We start from the raw sequence: 15,109 nt of genomic DNA, 5'->3' as shown, positions 1-15,109 counted from the left end.
ACCTGAGCCGAAGTCGGATGCTCAACTGACTGAGCCACCCGGGTGCCCCTTCTGTTTATTCATTTAACTTTTAATTATTTTGAGCCCTCTTGAGCCCACCAGTCAACCCAGGGAGCTAGAACATTCCAGCTCACAGGGCCCCAGGAGACTCAGGACCCGGCCCTGCTCCCGCACCCACCACCTGCCTGGTCCTGTCTAGTTAGTTTTACTAAATCTCACGTGTAGTTTCGTCTAGTCCTCCTCGTCTTGGACGTTTAACAAAGAGAGTCCGTCAGGTTGGCTCCGGGGACTCGCTGTTTTCTCTGGCCGTCCTGTGACGCATCAGGTCGCGGTATGCGGCCCTGGGCCCTGTCCCCCGCGCCACAGCTCCCTGTGGGTCAGCGCTCCGAATGCCCACCCCCACCTGGGAGTCGGGGGTCTCGGCCCCGCTTTGCAGAGGGGAGGCCCCGAGCGAAGCCTCCGGCCCGGTGTCCCAGCCGGTCGGTGGTGGGGCCGGGACCCCATCCCATGGGAGTCAGCGGGGCATTGGGGGTCCCGGGGCCTGGCCCTGCACTGACCCGGACACCCCAGCCCTACCGGCCTCAGTTCCCTGCAGGGCTCCATCCCCGCTTTGCGGACGCTGGGTGGGAGACCTGGATGCGTCTCTACCCCGACCTGGCCCGGAGGCTCTGGCGTCCCTGATGCCGAGCTGCTCGGGGCACGGGTGCCTTGCTGGCTCTGTCCCCCGTCCCCGGTGGGGTTGGTGGCTGCAGAAAGCTGGGTTTTCTGCCATGTGGAAGAATTCCCTCCTCGAGCACCCCCGGGTCCCGGGGCCCTGGGCGTCACTGCGGCGTGGGAACCCGGCTGGCAGTCCTGAAGCAGGGTTTGGGCGGAACAGTGTCCAGCCGTGGCCCCTCTGATTATTATTTCCTAAAGCTGAGGCCTGGAGCCCGGCCCCAGAGCTCGGCTGGGCCCTTGGCCCTGCACACGCCAGGGTGGGCGATGACCCACACGCGGCTCCACACCCAGAGCCACCTTCAGACCCAGGGCTGGCGCCATCCGGGAGGGCTGAGGCCCGGTTCTGATCCAAAGTGGCCACGCCAGAGTCCACGGGGCACGGTGGGAGGGCTGCGGTTCGTCCTTGTCCTCGCGTGGGCCCAGGGCAGCCCGCTGCTGGGGACACAGCTGATTACGGCTCTCCCCTGTCCTGACCTGTCACCCTCTTGAGGCCCAGGCTCCAGGGGGAGGGGGGGGCACTCAGATGCCCTGGGCAGGGCACCTCGATCCGGCTGAGCCCCAGGGAGTGAGCAGTGGCAGGCCTGGGGCAGCGGACGCCCCGGCAGAGGCTTCCAGAGGGAACACGCTTGGTGTCCTGGGGGATGGAGAGGGGCCAGGGACAGTGGGAAGGAGACCGCGTGGGGAGGGATGGGCAGGGCACAGGGTCTCCGAGCCTCTGAGTGGGAGGGGTTTCAGCGGGGCCGTGGCCTCTGAGATCTTGTCTGGAACCCTCCGGCCAGGACCGGTGAGGGGGCGTCCATGGCCGGATGCCCGGGCACAGGGTGGGGGTGGGGGGGGGGCATGGGCTTGCTCCTGCCTGTGTCTCCTGCGCTCTCTGGCCCCTCTTGGGGGCAGTCCTGGTTCCAAGCCCAGCTTTCTTCACCTCCCTGGGCCTTGATGTCCTCGTTTGTGATGAGATGGTCACCCCCGTCTCGTGGACAGTTGTCATGACTGACTGGGAGCTTGAGGACGCCCCCCCTCCTTGTCCTGAGGCCTCCTGGGCCCCTTGTTTGTGAATGGGGGGGGGCTCGGGTTTCACGCATGCCCCACCTCACCCACACCCCCGGCCGGCAGGTGGAGGCTTGACCGGACTGCCCTGGACCGGCCCCGCGTCTGGGCCGTAGGTGCCGTGATGGAGGGGTGGCCAGAGCTCCCCGGGACGCTGACCTGCTTTTCTAACCAGAGCCCACGGGTCAGGCTTTCCCCCGGAGTGCGATCCACCCCACCACTGACCGTGGCTGATCGGCGATGCCGTCACGTGGAGGGGGCGCCGGCACGCCGGCCTTGGTTGGGCCTCTCCGTCCAGGGGGATCCGCTGAGGGCGGGGGTGCTGGCTCCGGGGGGCCTGCAGAGGCCTTCTTAGGTCTCGGTGCTTTGGGGTTCGCAGCTACCATTTCCCAGGAGACAGGCAGGAAGTGGGAGGGGCACAAGAGTGCCTCCAGCTCTGTGTCACCCTGGTGTCACCCCCCCCACCCCCCCACTCCGCCCACACGGTTTGTTCTTGGAGAGGAGAGAATGGTGGCCCAGAGAGGGGAGGGATCTTGCCTGAGGTCACACAGCGACTTGGTCAGTCCTCCGATTCCCCAGTAGGGTCCCCATCTAGTCTCCCGGCTTTTGCGCATTTCCTGAGGAGGTCTAGGTCTGCTAACCCACCGACTTGGCCTCCTTCCGGAGCCAGCGGCGTGCATTTGACCCTCGGCACGGCGAATGAACGTTTCCGTGTCTTTCTGACCCCCCTCCCACCAGTGCGTCTGCCACAGGCTCGGACAAGCCGCCATTTTCTGTGTGCCAGTGCCACCGGGTCACGTAATTGGGGAGCAGAGGGGGGTCGGCGAGGGCCTGAGCTCCACCCCAGCATTACAGACCTGTGCTGGGACCGGAAAGGTCATTTCAGAGAGCCACGTCCACGTTCAGATGTGGACGTGGCAAAGGAGAAAAGGGAAGAGTCTCTATCCCCAGTGGCTGCCGGAGTCCGTGTTCCCAGCTGCCCTGGTGGGTGCAGTTTGGTAAAGACACCGTCGGAGCAGGGAGCCTACCGAGCTTCCGGCCTGGAGGCTGGTGGGCTCTGGAGCCTTCGAACGGCCACCCCGCCAGGCCTGCTTGCTCCTCGGGAGTCGGGCCTGTCGTCCGTCTGTCCATCCCTGACTACAGTCCCGCCCCGGCCAGCCCCGTGTGCCTCCCACTGCCGGCGTGTCCGAGCTGGGCACGGCTTCCCCAGCCAAGGCCAGAGGACGTTTAGGGGCTCTGGGCCATCCGTCCCCAGTTTGCAAACTTTGTGCGGAGCGGGCACGCTGGGTTTCTGTTGGCACAAATGGGGCTGTGCAGAGGCCTCGGCCCACAGACTGGGAAGAGGGGCCAGGCAGGCGGTGGCTCTGGGAACCCCCTCTCTGTGGGTCTGCGGCCAGTTCCGAGACGCTTCCCGTCCCCTGGTGGACGTGGCCAGACTGTCCCGTTCGGGCAGGGCACGGGCCGCGGGGATTTCCTGCCCCCCACCCCCCAGGCATGGGAGGAAACAGCGGAGTGGCTGCGGGGGCTGGGCCCTGCCGACCCCCTGGCCTTTCCGCTTCTAACTGCTGCCGTTCCGAGAAGTGTGCCGGAAAATCAAAAATACACTGAGTTTCGGGGCTGCTGAGAAGTGGCCGCTTCGGGCCCCTCCCTCCCGACGGTGGGATGGCCCGGGTGGGATGGCCCGGCCGGGACGAGGTCAGAGCGTCTCCCTCCTCCCTGCTAGGGTTTGGGAAGCAAGGGCGGAAACAGGCTGGGATTTGGGGATCGCTTGGGCTTCCTCTCTGGGGGGGTGCTTGCCATCTCCCCGGGTCGCCCCACTTCCCCGCTCAGCCTAGCGTCTGCTGGGCCTGCCGCGGCTGTGATGGACATGTGGCTTCACTTTGGTGTCCCTGGTTCCCAAGCCCCCGCCGCACGGGAGGCAGAGGGGGGATTAATCCCCATTTTACAGCCCAGTTCATCGAGGCCGGGGCTCAGACCCTTTGGCAAGCTCTCGGGCTAGGAGACCGGCCAGTTCCGACCCCCGTCCTACACGAGGCTGGGACCCTGCACTCAGCATCAGCATCAGACTTTGCTCTCCAAGCCAGCTCACCCCCGCCACCGCCTGTGAGCAGCCCTCCTGATTGCCCCAGGCCAGGACTGCCCTTCCACCCGGACTCCCTCCTGCTCTCTGCGCCCCTGTGGCTCCCTGCGCCCTTCAACCCCGTGTGGGTCACCCTCGTCTCCGACACGGGGTGTGGCCTGCACCGGCTGCGGGCGTGGGTGGGGTGCACGGCCGGCGCTGCCCCCTGACGCGAGGGCCCGTCTGCGCTGGGCGGCGGCCGGCTGAGAAAAGAAACCGGATCCGTCGGCCTGTTTTGACAATCGGTGCTGTGTGGCGGGAGGGCCGTTTTTAATAAGGAACCCTGGGTGCTTCAAGGCCTCGCAGCCAATTAGCAGACGGCACCCAGGTGACTCTCAATAATTAAACGGGCCCGTTGCGTCCTCCAGGCCTCTGCTCTTGATGTGCCTTTCAAGTGTGCCTGGCCACCGCTGCCCTGGCAAACTGGTCCCAGAGGGGGTGTTGCCCCACCCCCACCCCCCATGCTGGCCGCTTCCTTCTCACCGGCCCCTGGGCACACCTGCGCACACCTGGGCACACGTGGAGAGATGTGGCCAGACCCGATGGTGCCCTGGTACCAGGCTCTCCCACAGCCCCACTACACCCAATTTGGAGGCCGGCTTCAGAAGAGGAAACTGAGGCCTGGCCGAGATGTAGGCTGCCCACCCGTGCCCCAAATGGAAGCACCGTTGTCTCCCCTGTGCGGGACTAGGAGGCCAGCACTGAAATTCCCTGGTTCCGGGCAAACCGGATGGTGGTCTCCCGCTGCAGGGCAGTGCTGGGTGCTGGGTGCTGGGTGCCCCTGGGCCTCTGGGGCCCCGTCCGCCGGTCTACCCCTCCGGGGTGTGGACTCAGGGCTCTGGCCCCCACCCTTCTCTGGGGCGCAGCGGGCCGGCCAAGGAGGACTGAGCCATCCGCGACCCTGCCAGTAAACCCGGCCCTTGGAGGTCACTTGCAGGGAGTCAGAATTGTGCTTTCTTCTGGAAGGCGCCAAGTGAAAGATGAAGTTCGGCTGTGTCTCAGGCCCTGGATCCCTTTCATCTGAACGCCCGCAGAACGTGGGAAAATGAACGCCGTGTCCTACGTTCTCTGAGCAGTGCTGAGTGACCCACGTCGGAGCCAAACGCTGACCCGGAACGTTCTTACCTTCCTGAGTGCCAACTTTTGTTTCCAGACGATGTCCTTCGTCTGAGGCACGGGGTGGGGGGTGGGGGGGGGAAGAGCCCTGGGGGTGGGGTGCAGGGCCCGGTGACGGTGCTGACCTTGGGCCAGGGGCTGCCCGCTGGGGCTGGCTCCGGGAGTCAGCACCGGGAGCTGTTGGGCAGGAGGCCACGGGAGCCTTGGGGACTGGACTGTCTGTGTCTGAGCTCCGGACTGGGCAGGTGGGCTCTTGGGGTGGGCCCTTAGAGGCCCTTAGAGGCTGACCTTAGAGGCTGACGGTGTTAACTTGTTTCAGTGACTGCTATTCCCATTCTACAATTAGGGAAACTGAGGCAGAGAAGAGAGTGCCCTGCTCAGGGCCACATAGTGAGCCTGCAGCAGAGTCAGGATTTGAACCCGGATCTTCATTCTCAGCTCTGCCCTCAAGGCCTCCTCTAAAACGAAGCTGATAGACGTGGCTGTCTGTTTTGGCTTCCGGGGTGTTGAGGATAGAGCTGGGGGATGGCTCATCCGGGCCCCGGGCTGGGCCACCTGCACACACAGCTCGGTGAGGAGAGGTGCACCTGCCGTGTTCCCGGGCTTCCTGGTCTGGGGCGAAGGACCCTCCCCCCCGCCCCCCACCCCGGGAAGCAGGCCCAGGAGCCCCCATGTGGCCCTGCACAGTGGAGTGTGGAGTAGGGGTAATAATGTGGAGGAGGTGCCACCTGGCACCAGCCACCAGACGGGCCACGGGCGCATGCCACACACACGGAGAAGTCAGGCAGCGGGAGGCACACCGGCCCTGGGCACAGCCCCGCGTTCCCTCCCCTTGGCTGCTGCCTGGACAAGTATGCAGGCAACTCGGACAGGAGGATCATTTCCCCCGGAGCCCCACCGCCCAGGTCCCACATCCCAGGTCCCACCGCCCAGGTCCCACGGCCCAGGTCTCACGGCCCAGGTCCCACCGCCCAGGTCCCACATCCCAGGTCCCACGGCCCAGGTCCCACCGCCCAGGTCCCACGGTCCAGGTCCCACATCCCAGGTCCCACCGCCCAGGTCCCACTGCCCAGGTCCCACGGCCCAGGTCCCACGGTCCAGGTCCCACTTCCCAGGTCCCACTTCCCAGGTCCCACGGCCCAGGTCCCACCGCCCAGGTCCCACGGCCCAGGTCTCATGGCCCAGGTCCCATGGTCCAGGTCCCACATCCCAGGTCCCACCGCCCAGGTCCCACGGCCCAGGTCCCACGGTCCAGGTCCCACATCCCAGGTCCCACGGCCCAGGTCTCACGGCCCAGGTCACACATCCCAGGTCCCACCACCCAGGTCCTACGGCCCAGATCCCACCGCCCAGGTCCCACCGCCCAGGTCCCACATCCCAGGTCCCACGGCCCAGGTCCCACGGCCCAAGTCCCACCGCCCAGGTCCCATGGCCCTCACCACAGCACAGGAGGATGTGAAGCTAACTGGTCCTCCTGTGTCAGAGACCCGGAACCTGCTTCTCAAGGAGGGTGTTGTGTCTGCAGGTCCTCTCTTTGGCTGTTTTGGGCTTTGTCTTATAAAGCAAGTCTGGCTGCCCACTGCTCAGGTCCTTCCCAGAAAGCAAACCTGAGCCATCTGCCTGAGCTCCTGGAGTCCCAGCCGGCACGGACCTGAGCCCACCACGTTCAGCTCCAGGACCCCCAGGGCGTAGTCTGCCCCCCCTTCGGACCACGCATCCTCTCCCCATGGACCTGTAGGCACATGGGGGGCACATGTCATGCCCTTAGAGGCCATAGCTTTTTAGCAGATTCTTGGAGAGGTCCTGAGGACGAAGAGCAGAGCCTGATGTCTTGGTTCCAGAGCTAGATTGAAGCTGCACCTTCTCCCTGGAGCCCAGAGCAGGTGCCCAGGAAGTACCAGTGAATGAATGGAGGAGAACGAAGCAGGAGGATTTAGAAACAGGAGTCGGGCCCTCGTCCGTTCTTTGTTCAGGGGTTTCGGTGCAGGCCCCCTTAGGGTGCCCTGTTTTCGGTGTCCCCGTTCTCTAGCCGGTGATCCCTTGTGCCCCAGCACTGGGGCCGTGATTGTCCTGGGCGAGATGTGGCCATGCTGGATGCGGACATTGTGCTTGGGGCGGGGGGAGGTGTCATCTGAGGGGCGTTCCCCCGGAAGCAGCCGTGTGCACCTGTCACTGCCTGTCCCCGGGAGGGGGCTGTGCTGGGTGGGGAAGCCTGGTGGGGCGGAGGAGACATTGCCTGACGCTTCTGGCCCGGCCGTCCCCTCTATCCCCTTGGCAGTCCGGGTGGGAAACTTGGCTTCCCAGAAGCTGGGCACCAGGGAGTGTGGTCTCAGGAAGGGCCCGATGGGACGAGAGGATCCCAGCCTGCCCCGATAGGCTGGGGGGGGGGGGGGGGGGGGGGCTCGCCATCATTTCTGTGCTTCCGTCTCATCTCCTCCTCTTAAAGCGCACACGGGCTCTACTGTTAACGTCTGGATGTCTCGTTGAGCTGGGAGGGGGATGGGGGGCAGATGCGGCCCCGGGGAATCTGGGTCGTCAGCTGGTGCCTGAGACAGAAGGGACAGAGCACTGGGGGCAGAGTGCCCACCCAGTCGCCCCTGCTCCAGCCCCGCCCGAGCTTTAAGGCACAGCTGGGACGTAGCCCCAGAAGCAGCTCGGGTGCTCTCTGTGTAAATAGGCGTCCCCAGTGTTAAACCAGGGTCAGTGCTGCGGGGTCACGACTCGTGGGTGACTTGAACACCTGTGCGTGGTTTCTCATAAGCTCCCGACGGGGCTTTCCCGCCTCTAATTCACCGTGTCCTTTGTTGTTGTTTCCCGGGGCAAAGAGCAGCTCGAGAGCACGTGACATCTGTCCGTCGTCCACCCATTCGTCCGTCTGTCCGTCCATCTGTCCATGCCTTTCTAGTGCCAGGCTCTGTGCTGGGCGGACGTGCACCCAGGCCGAGAGCGTGGTCAGATCTTCCCACCTGAGGTGGGGCTTGAGTCGAACCTTGAAGGGAGGTCGGCTTCGGGGGGATGGGCTGGGGCAGGGGACGGAGGGCAGAGGGCGCACACGAGGGCTGGGGGCAGGGCGGACAGGGGTAAGGCCGCCCCCACCCTGGGTACTCCTGTCTCAGGGCCGGCCCCCCGCGGCCAGGTGGCCGCCCCTCCCTCTCCTGCTCTGGCCCACCCTGGCCGTCGCCGGTCTTTGGCTGTGGCAGAAATGAAATGAACTTCTGCGGCCCCGTTCTTGAGGGGGTTTGTGGCCCGGGACGGGGACGTTAGAATAAAAGAAGCAGATTCTGTTCTGCCCAGGTGGACACCTGGGTGCTGAGGACCACAGCCGGCCCTGCCCCCGCTGACCGCCCCCCCCTTCTCTCCTAGATGCAGTTTGGGAAGACAGTTGGTAGGGACCCTGGGGGTCCCCCCCCCCCCAGTATGGAACTATGAGAAAATAAAGGGCCTCAAGTCCAGATAAGCTTGGGACTCACGGCCCACTCTGTCTGCTGGACAGATGTGAGAGGCCCTGACAAGGCCCACAGCAGAGAAGCACAACCCACCCCCCGCCAGGAACTCTGTCCCACACCCTCCAAAAATCAGGGGTTCACCACCTCCAAAATCAGCCTTCGGATTCGACGGTGTCAGGGTCTCTCTCACCCTTGTCTGGAGGAGTTTCGTTGGGGGAGTGGATGCAGGTTGAAGGGACAGAGAGGAGGTGTCGGTAGAGACAGATGGACTGTTCCTGAGGCACAAGGCCGAGGGAGGGGAACGTGGCAGGTGCTGGGGGCCCGGGGTGTGGCACCAAGGGGCTGCGTACCCAGGGGGTGACCCAGGAGGGACGGAGCATCGGTGTGGCCATCGAGAAGACATTAAAGAGACTGCCGTGCTCCTCTTGGGGCTCCTCCCCTCGTGGCTCCCTTTCCAGAAAGGAGGCAGGGCCTTTGGGAAGGCAGCGGGGACAGGAGGACACGCTGTGACCCCGAGCCAGGCCCCGGGGCGCGGGCGAGCACCAGCCTTCTTACAGGCCACGGCGCGTGCCCAGCGTGATGGGCAGCCTCCCACACGGCACGCTGGTCCTCGCCCCGTCCCTGTCCCTGTCCCTGTTCCAGAAGCTCCTCCGTCCCCACCAGAATCCCGTCCTTCGTCCTGTCCTCCGGGAGGATGACGCTGACAGTCCTTCCGGCCGGTGCTAACCACGAGGGCGCCCAGAGAGCCCCAGCGCTGTCACACGGGTGAAGGCTCCCTGCCGTCCCTGACGCTGTTCCCTCATTTGCCAACAGGGCCGCGGGGGCCCATGCAGAGTGACCGACCACCAGTGTCCCAGGGCCGAGCTGGGCACCGCCGTGCTCACCCCTGACGCGTCCACCTGGCTGGTCCCGATGCACGCGCCACCGTCGTGCGGACCCTGCTTCTTCCGCGAGGGCAGACAGAAGCCCGGCGTTGCAGACCCGTGGGGGATTTGAGGCCGGGCGCCCGGCGGGCCGTACAGACCTGCTCACCCCTCTCTCGTCTCTCCACAGGCCCTTTCCCTCAGAGGAGACCGCGGAAAACGACGATGATGTCTATCGCAGCCTGGAGGAGCTGGCCGAGTAAGGAACCGGCAGGGAGGGGTGGGTCGGGGCCAGGGAAGTCTCGCCCGGCTGCCCTGCCCAGGGCCTCTCTGCTCGGGCTCCCCCAGGCCAGAGCGAGAACTCGGGCCTCCGTGAGAGCTCAGACGGATGAGCACGTCTTCACTTCATGCCCCCCTCCGGGTTCTGGAGGCCTCCCGGCTCCCGCTGGCCGTGGGGAGAGCTGGTGTTTCCAGAAGCAGGGGCCCCTGGAGCACAGGCTACAAGCAGAGGCGGTCTGTGGGCTCAGGGCTGTCTCGCGGCTCGACGGGGGTGGACGAGGGGCTGAGACCAGGTCACCTGAAGCCACAGGGGGCGTCCACCCCCTGCTCCGCGGCCCCGCCCTTGCATTGCTCTGTGTCTGCTTCCGGCCCGGCACCCCCCCCCCCCCCCCCCCCCGTCCTGGGACCCCCAGGGACCAGCTAGGAGCCCCGGGCGGTGGCTCTTCGTGAGGAGGTGGTCCGGCCCTGCAGGGCCAGCTGTGGCCGAGGGTCACGCGGCCACTGCTCAGAGAAGGGGGCGGGCGGCTTCCCCGAGGAGGGGCCGTGGGGTGGGGGAGCTGGGGTGCCCCGACCGCGGGCGAGGAGGCCCTAGAAGCGATGGGCCCGCCCAGGCCCTGGGTGGCTGCTGGTGGCTTCTGCCCCGGCTGGCCCCCTGCCCTTCCCAGCTCCTGCTGGCTGACTGCGCCCCTCTTTCCCCTTCGGCAGCAGACATCGCCTTGTCCGGGGGACTCCCCATCTCTCTCCCCTCCTCTTACAACAGACTGAACCCGAAATCCAGTGAGCACAAGAGCCGGGGTCTGTCGTGCACCTGCCGCGTGGGGGCGCTGTTTGCCGCCCTCCCTCGCGTGTGGGGCTGCCTCTAGGGTGAGGGGCGTGGCCCATGTTTTTGCAGGATTCCCACGGATGTAAGCGATCTGAGTCACCCAAAAACCAGCGTGTCAGCATCATGCTGGTGGCCCAGCCTCATGGGAGTCTGCGAAGGAAACACCTCGCCGGCCTGTGGGAGCAGTGTCCCCCGCCAGCCCACCTTCCTGAAGCTGGGCTGGTCCCCGGGGCCCTGGGGGGACCCCGCAGTGAAGTGTGGGGCTCCTGGGGGCGCCTGGTTGGCCCCATTCGGGTTAGAGTCTGGAGAGTGCCCTGAAGGAGGCAAGCGGAGTTCAGGGCCCACTCGAGTCACATCCAGGTCCTGGACCACCCCCACCCCCCCCACCCCCCCACCGGATGCCACCGGTCACCCTGACCGGTCTCAGGAATCGCAGAGGGACTTGGCTTCTTGGGGTGCCGGCTTGAGTGAGAGGCTGCTCCCCCGACCCTGTAAAGGGTGGGGAAACCGAGCCTCAGAGAGGCACGGCTGGAGGGAGGGCCCCCTGGGGGTGAGGGCCCAGCCCATCCCCCGTCTCCCAGCTGCTGATGGCAGGCCCCCTTGCTGCTCGACTCAGGGCTACAACTGCGCCTCGCCCTCCCTTCCTGGCTTTTCCTGCCTTGGAGGTCCTTCTCGTCTGCCACATCTGGGCCTAAGCGTCCCCCACTTGGGGAAGCCTCTCGTACCCACCCCCCCGACCCCACAGGGCACCCACAGCCCTGTTTGCCTTTGGGCCGTCCGTGGGGTGCATCACGGTTGGACGGTGAAATGTCTGTCTTCTGTAGACTGGAAGGTTCTGCGGTCAGACTCTGTGTCTCTTCCATGCCCCCCACCTTCCGCCCCCAGCTGCACACGCCTCCTACACGCGGTGTGACGGCAAGTCCCGAGCGGTAACAACAGTTCTGGCGGGGGGGTGCCCCTTTGCGGGGCCAGGCACTACTGGGGCTTCACCTCCTTAGGAAGTCTCTGTGAGGTCCGCTCTGTGGGCTCCCCATGTCACAGACAAGGAGGTAAAGCCCGGAGCCTGAGAGCCCCGTCCAGCGCCGAGGGGGTGGGGTCCTCATCTGTCACTTCTCCAAAGTCACCAATGTGAGGCGGAGGGTCTGTGCCCTCCGGAAACATCCCCCCCCCCCCCCCCCCCGTGGTCAGCAGAGACTGAGGACTCCAGCAGGAGCCGGCCGCGTGCAGCCCAGGCCAGGCAGGAAACACGTCCTCAGACCAGCCGGGGACCCTCCCCTCAGCGTCCCCCCCCCCCCGCCCCCGCCGCCAGGATTCCTGCCTATCTCTGATGGCTGGCTTTGCACGTTCAGTATCGAGGGTTCCTGTGCGCGGAGTCCGGCGGTGGCCCTGGGGTGCCCGCGGCCGCCCTTCCCCGCCCCGCCGCCCCCCGACCTCCAGAACCAAACACGGGATGCGATCCCTGGCACACGGAGAAGCCGGTGCGGGGGACGCCTGGCCTCGCGCAGCTCAGCAGGGGGGCTCTGTGACATTAAGGGCGGACCTCCTCCGTCCACTGAGCTCCTCGTAAACGCAGTTGCTGCCAACGAAAGTCGTAGATCACGGGGACAGGTTGACTCTGCGTCTTTAACTTCGGTTTGGTCCCAGCTTCTAGCTTAATAACTTTTTCTTGCTGTTTTCCCCCTTCTCCTTTCACCGAGAAGCACGTTTTCCTCGCATCTCGTCTCTGCGGGCTCGGGATTGATGTTGATCCGTTATGGCAGTTGGCAAGACCCAAGCCGACCCGCCGTTTCCTACCTGGCCCTGCTGAGGACGGGAGGTGGCCACGCGTCCTCCGGGCTGGAGCCGGGGCAGCGGCTCGGGTCCGTCCTGACGGTGGCGGGGAGCAGGCGGTGACATTTGGAGTGGAGCCGGCTAATTCCTTGCCTTGGGCTCTGGGCCAGGTGTCCGAAGTGATGATCTCCTTGTGCTGCCGAAGGGCCTCGCAGACGCTTGGCCGCTGTTCGAGGTTGTCAGAGAGCCCGGCGTGGTTCTCGGGGCGCGGGTGAGGGGCCGCCATGTGTGCGTGGCCCCGTGTACGGCTTTCATTCCGTCGGTCAGCCACGTATGTGTTCAGTGGCCCACTGAACACAAGCGCTCCCTGTGTGTCAGCTCGGGGCCAGGAGCTGGAAGCACAAAGGGGAGGGAGACCCAGCTGCTGCCTCCGGGACCCCGGGTTCGGCAGAGGGTGGCGTCACTTACGAGCTAATGGGCCATTTTGGGGTCAGCGTGGTGAGGGTGGCAAGAGGGGCGAACCTGCCCCTGGCATCGCTGGAGGAGAGAGGGGGGCCTCCCGTGTGCGGCCTTTGGGAATACTCACCGGGGGCGTCCAGAACCTTCACTGTCCCCGGTGTCCCCAGGAGGTTCCTGAGAGCCTTGCAGCGTCAGCCCAGGCTCCGCAGCGAGAGCCCCCTTCTGGGCCCCCTGGAACAGGTGCATCAACTGTGTGGGAGAATCTGTCCGTCCGACGGGCCTGGGAGCCTCGGCTCTGGCACCTACTTGCGTGGTCTTTCCAAGTTACCCGCCTCTGTGCCTCGGTTTCCCTCTGTGTACCACGCGGCGTCAGGACCTGCTTCGGGAAGACCGTCAGTGATGTTGCGGATGGCGCCGCGCCCCGGGGGCACATCGCGAGCCCCCCCCCCCACCCCCCGTCTGCCCGTTTCACCAAGATTGTGGCTTTTTTCCCCCCCAGTTTCCAAATGGCTGTGGCAGTGCTGTCCGGGAGAATGAGGACACAGCCACACGCACGACTGACTGCAGATTTTACGGTAGCCACATCAAAACAGAAAAAGGCAGCATTAATTCTAAGAACGTGCCTTTAGCCCCACGGGCCCGAAGTGTGTGGTCAGCGAGACTGATCGTCGGGCAGCTTGCCTTCTCTCGTGCCGCACAAGGTCCAGGCTGGTGCGTGTTAGACGCTGACGGCACAGCTCAGTTTACGGGGCCACGTCTGTGAGCTCGCAGCCACGTGTGGCCGGTGGCCCCTGTGAGCTCAGCACGGGTCGCGGATCCAGCACGGGGCGCCATTACTGACCGCGGGGCTGGGGGCTGTGCTCTCGGGGTCCCCCGCCCCGCATTTGGACATGGCACCTTTGGGAGGCGAGGGGGGCGTGGCTGGGTCACAGCCGCAGGACACCCCGGCTCTGCTCAGCGGCCCTGCCTGAGGGAGTGGGGGTGGGAGGCAGGGACGGCGTGTCAAGCCCCACGGTGACGGATGGCGGGCCGGCCACGCGGGAGATGTGAGGCCGAGGTGCCCTGACATGTGCGGGCTCCCACTGGAAGGGCTGTCCTCCCAGCCGTGCCAGCCGCCTCCTGAGCCCCTGGGACAGGAGCTCGGAGACATCACCGGCGCGGGGCCTTGGGCTCCTTCTCTGCTGTCCCCTGGGACTCGGGACCGGGCTCTGGCTTTGCTCGGTGGCTTTCCCTGTCCTTTCCGGGGGCCTCCGTTGCCCCAGTGACCCGGCGCCGTTCCCTCCTGTCGTGTTGGCGAGCCCCTGCTTGTTCCAGCCCGAGAGGAGCAGCGAAGGCACTGTTCCGTCTTACTTGGGACGCGTTAAATCCTTCTCAGGGCCTCAGTTTCCCCACCTCAGAGATGAAAGCAGCCGGCTGGTGTGCGGGTCCATTGGAGCCCGAAGGAGACCCCCCCGTGTTCAGCCCCTCATCGCTTCCCTGGGGGTGGTAGTGACTTTCAGGCGTAAACAAATGTAACCGTGGCGTAGGGACAGAATTCACCCGAAAACGTATAGCTGCGTGCTTTGCCGAATCCCGAAATCACTTTGCGGCTTTCAACGTGTCATGTTGGCATCATTGGGATAATTTTTTTTAACGTTAACTTATTTATTTTTGAGAGAGGGACAGAGCGCAAGCAGGGGAGAGGCAGAGAGAGAGGGAGACACAGAATCCGAAGCAGGTTCCAGGCTCTGAGCTGTCAGCACAGAACCCGACACGCATGGGTCTCGAACCCATGAACCATGAGGTCATGACCTGAGTTGAAGTCAGATGCTTAACCGACTGAGCCACCTGGGTGCCCCAAGGGATCATTTCTTTAAATGTTTATTTATTTTGAGAGAGAGAGAGAGAGCGAGAGCGAGCGAGCAAGCAGGGGAGGGGCAGAGAGAGAGGGAGAGAGAGAATCCCGAGCAGGCTGCATGCTGTCAAGACAGAGCCTGACTCAGGGCTCAAGCTCATGAACCATGAGTCATGACCTGAGCCGAAATAAACAGTCGGACGCTCAACTGCCTGAGCCCCCCTGGTGCCCTGGGGTAATTTTTTAAGATGCGTAAAATGTAGGCGTGTCCCAAGTTGATGCTTCTTCAGTGACACGAGGATGTCTTTTGCAGCGGGGGCTTTCCCGTCCTCGGGAGGAAGGTGGGGCGCACAGGGGTGGGGGGCAGACGCTGTGCTTCTCCTGCCCCACCCTCAGGTGCCCCTTGTGGGCAGGGGATGAGAACAGTCGCTGTGCCCGACCGTGACCTTCACCCGAGTGACAGCGCATCCCCACCCTCCGTCCTCGCCCGTCCGCCTCTCCCAGCCACAAAGAAAGCTTATTCGAAACCTGTCCCCAGTTCGCGGACGTTCAAGCCACCTCCGTGAAAGTTCTGTGTCTCGTGGACAGACCTGCACGTGTGGGGACGCCCACCTTGTGTCGGGGGTGGGGCGCAGG

The 15,109-nt window shown here is 65.0% G+C and overlaps 1 protein-coding gene across 5 annotated transcripts in view; it reads left to right on the top strand.

Annotated features, from left to right (window-relative positions):
• VAV2 (vav guanine nucleotide exchange factor 2) overlaps positions 1-15,109 on the top strand; it is a 164,646-nt gene that overhangs the window by 98,399 nt on the left and 51,138 nt on the right. For all 5 annotated transcript variants that reach the window (XR_015243172.1, XM_086684418.1, XM_086684417.1 and 2 more), the window contains one exon: positions 9,499-9,567. Coding sequence is in view for 4 of the 5 variants with exons in the window: in XM_086684418.1 (XP_086540544.1) it covers positions 9,499-9,567 (69 nt within the window). In the remaining variant the exon portion in view is untranslated. The remainder of the gene's footprint in view (positions 1-9,498; positions 9,568-15,109) is intronic.

Source organism: Puma concolor, chromosome D4 (genome assembly GCF_028749965.1).
Source record: "Puma concolor isolate L17-30 chromosome D4, mPumCon1.1.hap2, whole genome shotgun sequence".
Classification (NCBI taxonomy): domain Eukaryota; kingdom Metazoa; phylum Chordata; class Mammalia; order Carnivora; family Felidae; genus Puma; species Puma concolor.
This window is presented reverse-complemented; position numbering and strand designations above follow the sequence as displayed.